Raw genomic sequence first — 13,117 nt, forward strand, 5'->3', positions numbered from 1 at the left:
AAAAAAAGAAATCAGCCTGTTTGAAAAGTGCATCACTGAGGCATCGGCCTTGTTAAGATTCGTGTCTGACAATGAGATTTTAATTTTATCAGGGCAATCACTTAAGTGTGTTTGCACTTGGCCATTGCTTTCGTTGATACACAGGAATAAGAGTGATAACTTTCAAAAGGAATTATTTCAAGCTAACTGGTTTTGTTTAAAATGTGGGAGCTCTAAGATCTGCTCCCCTCCTTCAGAAATGTGGCTGTGCGCGTAATGTATTGCCATGAGGATTTTATAATCTGCAATATTTGAGAAGTAAAAAGATACTGTTGTTGGTTGACCATCTGGTTATACATTCTTGGTGTCACGGTTTGCTTTTTATTTTATTTTTTTATTGGTGAGAGGCAAGGAATGGGAGCTCAGAAATTTCAGAGGTTTTTCTTTTTTTTTTNTTTTTTTTTTCTATATAAACAAGGAATTTATGTTGAGTTACTTAATATTATTAGATTTTCTTTTACCTTATGCAAAATAGAAAAGGAAAGATTCATTATGTATTTTCTTTTCTGTCTTTTTTTTTTTTTTTTTAAATAAACCGAAAACCTGAACTCCTAATTTGACCCCCAGGTTCGAACATTTAGCTTACGTTAAAAATTTAGCTTACATTAAAAATAGTCTCTTTACCATAAGGTGGAGTCGGACATAAGAAGAAAAATCACCAACAGAAAAGACCTATAGAGATTTCATATTTTATCCATTTCATTGAAAAATGTTTATTGAAACTGTAGTATTTGCATGTCGTGCTGCCAGATGCTGAGGGATTTGCTGAAGAAATATTAAAGACATTCTCCCTTCCTTTGAGGAACTTAGAGCTTACTTGGAAAGAAATGACATAGACATATAAAATGGTTAAGTTGTAATTCAAGGCAGCATCTGATTAAATACCAAAACGTGTGGTTTTGACAAGAAATGCTATAAGAGTTCAGAAAAGGGAGTGATAGCTCAGTGGCACTACTGTTTTTTGCCTACCAAGTGGCAAATTGTAGCACAATTTGTATGAAATATTTTACACTTGCTTTTTTGGCAGCCTTAGGCTTTGACTTCCCAAGCAGCATTAAGAGCCTACCAACAATATTTGTACTCCAGCCTCTCTAAAATTGGCTTAATTTTTTTTTTCTTATAGGCAGAGGAAGTGCCTTACACAAACCAAAGTGCCCATGAGAGGCAGGGAGTTTTTGCCAGTCGTGATGTCTTTTGGATACAGAATAAGAAACCAGCCTCATCATCCTCTGTATAGCAGTACTTGTCCCTTCGTTGCAAACTCTCGCTGACATTGAGAGGCGATTTAATTTGAACTTAATGTCTGTGACGGACGAGCTAGCCATCAAAGGTCAAATAAATTTATGGCTTTGGAGGATTGCTGATGAAAATCCCCTTGCCTGTGATGTTGAAGAAGGAGCAAACATGAAGGGGCAGTTGGGACACAGATGTGCTCCCTATGAGCAGGGTTCCCCAAAATGTCAGAAGAGCATGACATGTGGAAAGTATTGTGCTTGGGGATGATGTTTAGTGAAACTCACTGACTTCCTGTTCTATTTTTGCCATATTCAAACTAGCACAGAGCTCAAAGACGAAGTCATGAGGCCTAAATTCTTAATAATTAAAAAGAGAGAGAGAAGGAAGAGCAAGAAGAAATAAAACCTTGGTGAAATTCAGTACGCCACTTGGGCTCGTCCGTATATGCCTCCTTCGACTTGGATCCCCTTAGGGACTCGCCACAGCTGCATGTGGACATCATTTGGTTGCTGTTCAATCTCATGATTCATGTGTTTTCAGTTTCTTTTAAAACTCGCTGTCGCTGGTTTCACTACCCCTTCATTTTACCTTCAGGTTTGAGGAGGTGTAGATACCACAGATATGTTGTTCTTTCCTTGATACTACTCGACAGAACGTCTAGGGAGTCCCACACTGTTTGAAGATAACATGGCATTTTGTGTTCATTGTTCTTGTCGGGTTGGTGGCCCATCTGGTGAGGCAAAGGTTCCCAAGTTAGCGTGACCTAGGGTGACTGACACACCGAGCAAGCCAGTGATCTCACCACTTAGCTTCTGAGCATCTGTTTGTCAAAGGAGTTGGCCTTGACCACAACTGAGGACTTATTTGGGGCATCCTGTGAGCACTGACTTGGAAAAGCGGCCCTGGAAAATGTTTCATCCCTATCTTTTGATATAATTTGCTATCTGTCTAAATAAATGTTATGTAGCAGATGGTTATGGAATATCTTATCAAATTCTTGGGCAGACTCTGCCCTTGAAATATTTTTATTTAATTATCATACTGCACAGCACAAAATAGTAGCTTTTTTTTTTTTTTTAACAAAAAACCAAGTTATACAATAGGTTGTTATTCTGAGAATGAATTGCAAACCTAAAATTTGTACAACGTGTAAACCCTTTCTTGGGCTGTTCTCTGCTAGGTATTTCTAGAAGAGAGCTCTGTATTTTAGAATCCATGAGAGGGTGTGCTTTGGATGTATCTGCCAATGTCATCATGAGAGATGGCTCAGGAGTCTAAGTTCAACATGTTGTCTACATTTGTTCTCTGCTCCTAAACATGATGGAAAAAAGCACTCTGCTATTTTCTTGTTGCTTTTCATGGTTTTAGCATCATGTTCCTACTCTTGCTCAAAAATCAATAATCCACTATACAAAGCCTGGCATTCTGTACTGAAGCCAAGTATGAGAAAGTTTTAACTAATGCATGTGCGGGGTTGCTGTTTTGTTGCTTTTTTGTTTTTTTAGGTGCACTTTTCAAGGAGATTGTGTACATTCAGAGAAATTAGAAAACTGGCTGGATATTTCATCTGGAGCTAAAAAGTGCCCTAAAATTCAGATAATTCGAAGCAGTGTAGATAAGGTAAGAGGAAAGATTTTAATTTTTTTTCTCCATTGCATTGTCTCATTTCATACAACTAATGCTGACTTCCTTCTGCGGGTAAAATATTTCTTTTAGCAACCAAATGAGCTTAGTTTATACGAGTCCATTCATTTCATGAGTGAATATGGAGTGCTACCAGTTGCCACCCACTCTGCAAGGTGCTGGGGCTAGAGTAGTAACCAAGTCACTTCATGGGTCTACCCTCATGGATTTTGTTATCTTGTGGAGCTAATGATGACCTTCATTAGTTGAATTTGAAGAAAAGATGAACTTTTAATATAGTAGAAATACATATTGATTTAAATAACAGAGAAAAAGAAGTTCAGACTCATGGTCAACAAGATTCCTTAACTTTGGCTTAATTGTAGAATTCTGTTTTATTTTATGCTTCTTTATCCTAATGTGTTTAGGCTTCTCCTAGCAAGTATCTTATGAACTTCATAGCTTCAAGCAATATTGGCTTTATTGGTAGAGATGAGAGAAAACTGGTGTGGGTGGTGAATATTGCAGTGGGGGTCCCTTGGAAAGCTAGTAGGCTCTTGCTATGGCAGCACCCCCCTTGGTAGCACATCAGCCCTGTCGCTGGATGCGAGAAAGGAAGCAATAAGCATATTCGAGCATTTTCTGATGCACAGGCCAACCATGCCATACGGGAAAATGGGATTCCTGCTTTGCAATCTCAGTGGTACTGTAAGGAGACATTTTCTCCCTAATTATGGCTCTTGTGTTATGAATAATTGTACAGAGTCCCCATCAGCAGCCAGTTGACCTGTCTGTTGAGCTCGCTATGTTTTATTTGAATGCCACATTAACAAGGAAATAGGCCACTTTCTCCTTTCCCTTACACTTTGCCATTTCAAATAAATAGCAAGAACCATACCACTTAAGATGATTTAACATTTAATAAAGGAGAGCCAGAACATTTAATGAGTGATAAATAATAAAAGAATCAAGCTTTCAAGTCATAACTGATCAGAACTCACCGATTTAAACTTATTTGGCTGTTGTCACTTTCTGTTGTCTTCCTGGGGGGTAAAAAAAAAAAGAACTTCCAAAACCTTCATAAAAATTTCTAACAGCCCCGAGTCAGAATAAATAGATTTGGTGGAAAAGATGCTTAAGCATCTAAGCATAGATATGGCCAAATTTTAATTTCTTTCAGCAGTCTGAAAGATAACTGACTTTTGTGCTGATAGAAAATGGTAGAAAGTACCATGATCCTTGTTGGAAAAGATGCTTAAGCATCTAAGCATAGATATGGCCAAATTTTAATTTCTTTCATCAGTCTGAAAGATAACTGACTTTTGTGCTGATAGAAAATGGTAGAAAGTACCATGATCCTTGAATATACCCATGACTCTAATAATTGGTTAAGATAATGCAAGACTTTTTTCTTTAATCATTAAAAAAAATTTAAGGGTAATACTTCAACTAAATGTAGTGTGAGGAAGTGGCTTGTTCATTAAATAAAAAGTGCTTCTTATACAATTTGCTTACCTATCTATGGGCTCACTAGTATAAATTAATCATCATTTATACTTAGTTTGGAACATTTCAAAAAGTGCTTACCACCTAGACAACCACTAGTGCTTTCTTCTCCACCCTGAGTCCCACTGTGGCCTACTCTACTCTAGACTCTTCCCACCAACAATTACCTCACTCTCTCCAGCTCACCATCACTCTCAAGGTAAAAGAGATAATAATGTAATAATTTGATTAAAGCCATTCTTTGAAACCAACCTTGGACTGATTATTTTAAGTGTTGATAAGACATCTGACTCCATCTCTTGATCATGTTATTTCAAAATAGTTCCTACCCTTATGACCATCTATGATTTACCTGAAAGTTTCAGGTCTTTTTTTATTTAAAAAATACCTTACTTTGACCTACAGAGGTGGCAGTCTGTGATTGTCCCCAATTCCATCTATTAGCCCAATTTGTAGAGTATCTGCTAACTGCCCATCATATGCCTGGTAACATTCTAGTAACCTTGTTTGTACAGAAAACCCCCCATATAATGCAGAACCTCTGTTCACAAGAAGCTTTGTTTCTTAACACAAAACGATTAAATAATAGTATATCCTCATCCTCACTATGGAATTGGCATTAGAAGGAAATAATTAGAGCAATTCCAGTTGTCTTGAAGGAATTTCTGTGACTTTTTGTTGAGTAAAAATAGCCAGATGCAAAAAAGTATGCGTATCATGATCTTATATTGGTCCAAAAATGTCCCTGTATATGTTTATGGATATATGTCCTTATATGGTTTTGATCATGGAGAAGAATATGGAAAAATTCATATGAAGTTATAAACAGGGCTCCCCTGGCAGAATGACTGATGTGGTGGACAGGGAAGGCAGAGACAAGTAAAAAGAAGACAAGCGAAAGCCTCACATGCACAGACAAACACAAGAAAGGATGTATGACGTGATACATTTTTGTATTATGTAAAGTTATATATTTGCATACCTATAAAGAGATTTTAATATTCAGTAAAAATGGTTTATACTAATAAAAATAGAAAAGACATAGGAATAAAAGTATTTCTCACAAACAACATGGTTCCTTAAGAGACACTAGAAACATTCTTTTACAAGTCAGAACTAAAACAAGGAATTCCACTGTCAGTGAAAAGATCAACATTGTTTTTAAAGTTCTGTCCAGTGCAGTAACACAAGAAACAAGTAGTAGAAATGATTGGAATTAAATATACAAATATATCATTATTTCTAATCTTAAGTGGTTGCATATCTGCAAAATCTAAATATGTTAGCTTTAAACACTATTCAAAAGAATAAAAGTTAAATGAAATGCTAAATGTTCAATAGATACTCAAATATAAGTAACTTTACTACGTCAGGTAAAACAAACTTTTAACATCAATTTATAAAAGGTCCCATTCATAAAAACAACAGAAATACTCAAGCATAAACTTAAAGAGCAAGATATATATATATACCCTACATTTGAAAATCATTTTTGCTAGGAGATTCATGTTGGAGACAGTTAACAAAATTAGTGATTTGGGTTTTTCAACAACTTATCTTAAGCTATTCTCTCTATAGTAATTAGATAGCAGAGCAGTGATCTATTAAGGCTATGTATAATTCATCATAGTAAAACCTTATCAGCTAAAATCATAAGCATAAATAAAAATAAAAACAAAAATACAGAAGGTATTTTCTTGGAAGACATAAAAATTATTTGAGTATATCCAGACACATTCTACAATTCTTGGTGGGAAGATATTGTAAAAATGTCACTTCTTCCTGAACCTATTTTTCTAGATTTCATACAATTCTGGTGAAATTTGAATAAGCATTTTCTTAAAATTAACATAAAATTAATCTGGAATAATATGAACTAATCAAGAATATCCAAAATATATTTTGAAAAAATAAGTTTATTAGGCAAGATGACCACTTTCATCAGATTGTAAATATGTATATGCATATATATCAACAATAATTCAGTTCATGATTCTGATTTAAAAATAGGAATATAGATCCACAGAGTATAGTAGAAAGCTCAGAAATAGATGTGAAAATTTTAAAGATCAGATATCATAAAATAAGAAGAAACAAAGGAATTATTTGATAAAACATGTTGAGTTAACTGGCTTACATTATGAAACATAATTTAGTTCATATTTTACATTAAATATTAAAAAAATTAGGCTAATTAAGGAATTTGTGTAAAAAGAAGAACTAATAGAAAATGGAATTGAACATCAGAAAGTATGATAATTTTCTTAACTCTGAAGCAATAAGTATATAATAACAAAAGAAAAATATTCGTATGCTGGCTTTCCTTTTTAACAAAAACTGTACAACAGAAAATAAGAGTTCCCTGTACTGTCCAGCCGCAAAAGTAAATAAACAATGCAGAGGTAACCAAAGCATGCACTTAGGAAAAATATTTGCCAAGACGAAATATTAATTGCAAGATAATAAAACTAGGAAAAAAGGAAAAGAAACACATCAAGAAACCAAAAAGTAAGTAGGCGAAAGCATATATTCTCACAAGAGGAGATTCAGAAAGTAGATATAAATATGGAAATATGTTCAACCTCACTAGTTTTCAAATAAACACAAATTAAAGCGATAATAAGCTATGCTAACACCCAGTGTTGGTGATGCCAATTAGCACAACCCTTTTGGAAAGCAATTTGGCAGTATGTTTCAAAAGTCATAAATATATTCATTCTGTTCGAAACACTAATTCCAGGCTTAGAATCCTGAGGAAGTAACTTGAAAGGAGAAAAACCCTAAGCATGAAGATGCTGTTGCAGTAGCATTCAGAGAATTAGAAAGCTGGAAGTAACCCAACTGTTTGGCAGTAAGGAGAAAGGTTAGGTAAAATATCGTGGGTTGACCCAATAGAATGTTACCTAGCACGGAGTTCTTTAGTCCCTGGATATTGCCAGCTAATTGATGTTCCAGCTGTCTCTGCATTGGCATGTCCATCTGACCCTTTGTGTCTTCCCTCTCTCTTTATCCAGCTTAGTTCAAGAAAGAGCCATCAACCTGGTAAGGATTCCCATTTTGGGTTTATTAAGCCAAAGCTTCAGCTTTTTAACCATACTCACTTAGAACCCAAAGTCACACAAAAATATGTTCAACTCCCTGGCTACTCTTTTCTTCCACTGCACTTGAAAAAGCATGCTGCCTCCTGTTTTCAGATCATCTCCAATCTGGCTTCTGCCCCACTGTTCATGGACCTGCTCTTGCTAAGGTCACGAGTGAACTCCATATAACCATTCCTGCAGACACTATAAAGTCCTCATCGTACTTGGCCGACTGGCAGCATTCTTGAACCTGTCTCTTCCATTGCCTTCCATGACACACCCTCTCCACCTGGGCTCTCCTCCTCTCTGGCCATGCCTCAGCCTCCCTTGCTGGTTCCTTCTCTCCCAGACTTTATATTATAGCTGTATAAGGCCTAGTTTTAGCTCTTCCTCTCTTCTTACTCTATGCTTTGTCCATAGACAGTCTTATCCACTCCCATGGCTTTATATATCATCTAAACGTTCACGTCTTCTTTATCTCTAGCCCAGATTGCAACTTGACTCCCAGACCCATATCCAACTTGACATATCCTCTTGATTATCACACAAGTATTTTGAACTAGATACATCCAGAATTGAGATCTTGAACCCTCCACCCAGAGTCTTTCTCTCCCTCAATATGTCCCATCTCGGTATATGGTACTTATGATATCTCCATCCATGCACTTGTTCCCCCAAATCCTCCATATCCATGTCTGCCACTTCTAATCCTTATGCTCCCTCTAAAGGGTATCTTGAATCTGTCCAGTTCTTTCCGTTTCCACTGTAGCTACCTAGCCCAGGCTTCCCTTATCTCTTGATGATCTCTCGATACCATGTGGCCCTCCAGTTTTAATCTAGTGGAGCGCTCTATACTTCTACTAGTCTGTAAGCTTTTTGAGGTCAGGGACTAGCTGTTTGGTTCACTGATGTATTCAATATGTTGTGTAGTACTTGACACATGTTAGGAGCTTGATAACTATTTATGGAATAAATAAATGGAATGATTACAGTTATGTAAAAATTATGTATGTGAGAAGTGGGAGGAAATGTGGGAAATGTAAAAGAGTTGGTGAAAATAGGATTTTAAAACACTTTCTGATACTCCTGTTATACTGTTTAGCAATGAATTCAATTTAAGACATGTATGTATACAAGACACGATGTGATTATGTGGTGTGGATATAAATGCTGGGTTGAAGAAGTCAGCATGAACGAGAGGCCAACTGTTTGTTGATGAGCTAAAAGGAATGGTTTGGGGTTCGTTACTACACTCAAGTCCCCTAGAGATGGTTGGACTTCAATCCAGGTGAAGTGGGCTAAAATATCTTGCTTTTTTCCAGCATGATTCTATGGCTCAGAAACAGAATCTTTTGCAAATGGAAAGATGGGGGTGACCCCCAGGGACTAGAATAGACTTAGTAAGCTTATTAGAGGACCAACAGAACCTCAGGTACAGAAAACCCGGGCAGAGGTCCAAAGTATAGCAGAAGATGACACTCCCAGGTTGTCTAGACCGTGGCTCTTCCTAGTAGACGATGAGGTTACCACTTCCTCCACTTCCAGCTTCCTTGTTCTTAGCCCATCTCCCACCAGATCCTCTTCATGTAGCTGATGCAAAAGGAGTCCACCACTGGCATTTTAATTCCTTGAATTTTCCTTCTGAACAGGAGACCTGGCTGCTTTGTTCCTTTGGGTAAATTCATTTGGGAAAAAGTTGTTTTAGAGGAGATTTTAAGATATCCTTTTTGTGTCCCTTGTGTACATACACGTGTATGCACACACGCACATACACGCAAGCACCCCCTCCCCCCAAATCTGGTCATATGTTTGACTGCAATCAAAACCTTAACTAATCTTAAAAGTAGATTTCACAGGCCCCCTTCTTTAACTATTATCTAATAACATTTGCAATAAGAAATAAAGAGGTGACAAATGTATCATAACACCTGGGAGATCAAGCCACACCCTCTTAAATAAACCCTGGATCAAAAAGAAACAAATGAAAATAAAATCATGTGTTTGATTGGGAATACTTAATATCGTAAAGATATAAATTTTTCTAAAATTAATGCATGTATATATATAACTGCTATTCACAGTCTCCTCATCCTCTTTGGAGAAAATGATTTGAAAGCTCACATGGGTGAATAATGTCTAGGAAATACTAAGAAAATTAGGAAAATAAAGATAAATAAGGGGAAATGTTTCTTATCAGCTGCTAAGTATATTTAAAGTCACAGTGGTAAAAACTTGATGACACTGGAATAGAAGTAGATCAATAGATTATTGTAACAGAGCAGATAGAGATCAGAAATAGATTTCAGATATATGATGATTTAATATATGACAAAGTGGTATTTCATTTCAGTGGGAAAAGGAGGGTTTTTGTTTTTGTTTTTGTTTTTTAGTAAATAGTTACGACATAGCTGATTAACCATCTGGATAAAAATAATGTTGCACCCTTATCTCACACTATATATAAAATAAATTCCAGATGGATTAAAGATATAAGTTTAAAAAATAAAGCAATAAAGCTGGTGGAACAGTTTATATTTATCTGTAAGCTAGAGTGTGGGAAGCACTTTATAGTCAAGACGAGAAACCCTATATTTGATTACATAGAAAGACATTGTGTAAGGGTAGAAGATACCACAAGACAAACAATAGATAAGGAGAAAATATGTGTCAGAAATATGACAGATAAGGATTAATATCCATACTATGCAGAGAGCTCTTAAAAATTTATAAGAAAAATACACACACAAAGCAGAAAAATGGTCAAAGGATAGGACTATGGGATTCACAAAAGAGCAAACCAAATAGCCAAGAAAACATCTATTCTTTACATCAGCTCTTCTGATAAACTCTCCTTCCTAGGCAGGCCAAAGGGTGAGTTCATGTAAGTCTCTGGATGGATGGAAGTGATGCAAAAAACAGTCATATTTTCCTGTATCATCTTCCCTGCACAGACGACAGTGACGATGGTGGGAAGCTTCTCCCCAAGACCCTTGGAGTGCATGGTGAAGAATGTGGACACCAGCAAGGAGCTCTGCCGGGGTGAAAGTCGGTCAGACCAGACCTGCACCTGTAGCATCCCGACCAAACCAACCTACAAAGGTCTGAGGACTCTTCTGTTTTTTTGTTATAAAGTCGAGAAACCCATAGGACCTCCTGAGTTCAGATTGCCCAAGGATCTATTAAAATAACAAGAAATCTGAAGAGCTCCCCAACTATAGACTCACTCTCTCCCTATCCTCTGATTCTTGATTTTTTCCCCTGGGTCCTGCTCACCTCTGCTCTCCACTGTTCCTTGACTCCAGGACCCCACTCTCAGATGTGACTAGAGAATGACAGAGGAGGGTAAGTTGGATGGGATAGTACAGTGAAGCCAGACACCTTTGGACGGACTCTACCCAAAGGTAATTCAGAGATCTGAAAGCAGGGAATACCCTTGGTGAGATGAGAAAATATAACAGCCAGTGTTCTATCTGCTTAAGTTCATTGTGTTCACTCATTCATAGAGGAAGTGTTTATTGAACATCTATTGTGTGTGAGGCACTATGCTAGGTGCTAGGAATAGACACAGTGACAAAAAAAGACTGAGCTGGTCCTTTCCCACAGCATTTATAGCCTATTGGAGTAGAGATAAGTACAGTGCAATGTGTAAATGCAGGGGAGCACATGAAAAGGGTGCCTAACTGGGCTTGGGGGTGGGGCTGGGGCAGGGAAAGCATCCTGGAGGAAGTGAGGTCCAAACAAGACTGGAGTAGTCAAGCCAAACAAAGAGGGGGACGAATGTTCTAGGCAGAGATTTACTTGTGTGATGGCCAGAAGGGGAGAAAAAGCTTTGTTTGAAGAACAAAGAGAGGTTCTGTGTGGATAAGACAAACGGGGTAAGGCAGGTGGAAAGTGGAATGATAGAAAATGGATATCAAGGAAGGCAGTCAGGGGACAGTAAAGGGCCCAGTGAGCCATGGACTCTCTCCTGGGAGCAGTGATGAGACACTGAAAAGTTTAAGCGGAGGCTGGCACAATCAGGGTAATTTGGCAGAAAGGTACAATTGAGCAATTGTGTATTTCTCCAGCTGATGTCAGCCCTGTGGGGGCAGGGGCCTTGGGAAGACGTCTTCCCTGCTGTGCTTAGAACAGTGTTTGGCACTCAGTAGCCATTTGTAATCAATACATTTTTGTTGAATGAATGAATGGCCATAGGTGGAAGATGGACCATAGAAGGGAAAGACTGGAAAACTGAGTTCTGAAAGATCAGACAGGAAAGCCATTGCAGTGGTCCAGGGGAGAGTGAAGCTGAGAGCTGGGGTAGAGGCAGATGAGGATGGAGACAGGTCATTGTGTTCATTCATTCAAGTGGATGGATTCAAGAGATGCTCAGGAGGTACAGGGACAGACTGAGGACCCATTAGTCTCTTTAGATGAGAAAGACAAAAAGTAGAATTAAGTTCATGGTGTAGGCCTCCTAGAATGTGTGATGACCATCATGGAGCTGAGAGAGCTTTTTGGCGAGAACTGGAGTTGCCCAATGTCTTAGTACATGCGTGCTACTATAACAAAATTGCTTAGACTGGGTAATTTGTAAACAGGGTATTATAAAGACTGGGTATTGCTCACATTTCTGGAGGCTGGGGAGTCCAAGATCAAGGTGCCAGCAGATCTGGTGTCTGATGAGGGATTGTGCTGTGCTTTGTAGATGGCACCTTGTTGCTGCATCCCCTTAGACTGGGTAATTTGTAAACAGGGTATTATAAAGACTGGGTATTGCTCACATTTCTGGAGGCTGGGGAGTCCAAGATCAAGGTGCCAGAAGATCTGGTGTCTGATGAGGGATTGTGCTGTGCTTTGTAGATGGCACCTTGTTGCTGCATCCTCCCATGGCAGAAGGGGAAAGGGTGCTCCTTTGAGTCTCTTTTATAAGGAAGGGCACTAATCCCATTCATGAGGGTGGAGCCCTCATGCCCTAATCACCTCCCAAAGGCCCCTCTTAATACTGTCACATTGGATATTAGGTATACGAATTTGGCGGGGGGGGGACACCAACATTCACTCAATAGCTCTCAATTGATTCTACATGCCTCAAAAGGGAATTTAATGCACCAGACCAAAGACCTGAGCTTAAAAGTGCCTCTCAGCTGCTGGGTTCATGGTGAGTGTTTGGGTCTGAATTGCTTGGAAAATTATCTCGGATTTTTACTTTGACACCAACATTCACTCAATAGCTCTCAATTGATTCTAAATGCCTCAAAAGGGAATTTAATGCACCAGACCAAAGACCTGAGCTTAAAAGTGCCTCTCAGCTCCTGGGTTCATGGTGAGTGTTTGGGTCTGAATTGCTTGGAAAATTATCTCGGATTTTTACTTTACCTTGTCCACACTATGCAGCCTCGAAGTGCAGACCTTGCATACCTATAACCCTATAAAACATGCTTCTAAAGTATTTGAGATCTCCTTGTAAAGCCTGTTTGTTGCTTTTAGAACTGCTATCAATTGCACCCAATCCTTTACCTGCCCTTTCCTGAATGTCTTTTCTGAACAGGCAAACACATTCACTTCCCACCCCTTGCACTCAGCCAGCCAGTGGCCATTGCCAAGCCTTTGTCCATGACCTTCTTTGAGCAAAGAGTGGCCTCACCCCTTTC

At 38.2% G+C, this 13,117-nt stretch overlaps 1 protein-coding gene across 1 annotated transcript in view; it reads left to right on the forward strand.

Moving 5' to 3' along the window:
* Nucleotides 1-13,117, forward strand: part of PLXNC1 (plexin C1) — a gene marked incomplete at its 5' end in the record, with an annotated part of 144,234 nt that overhangs the window by 49,551 nt on the left and 81,566 nt on the right. Inside the window, 2 exons of the mRNA XM_008576575.1 lie at nucleotides 2,781-2,895; nucleotides 10,436-10,583. Coding sequence (XP_008574797.1) covers nucleotides 2,781-2,895; nucleotides 10,436-10,583 — 263 coding nt within the window. The remainder of the gene's footprint in view (nucleotides 1-2,780; nucleotides 2,896-10,435; nucleotides 10,584-13,117) is intronic.

The sequence above is a fragment of the Galeopterus variegatus genome, unplaced genomic scaffold (genome assembly GCF_000696425.1).
Source record: "Galeopterus variegatus unplaced genomic scaffold, G_variegatus-3.0.2 Scaffold1368, whole genome shotgun sequence".
NCBI classification, from domain to species: Eukaryota; Metazoa; Chordata; class Mammalia; order Dermoptera; family Cynocephalidae; genus Galeopterus; species Galeopterus variegatus.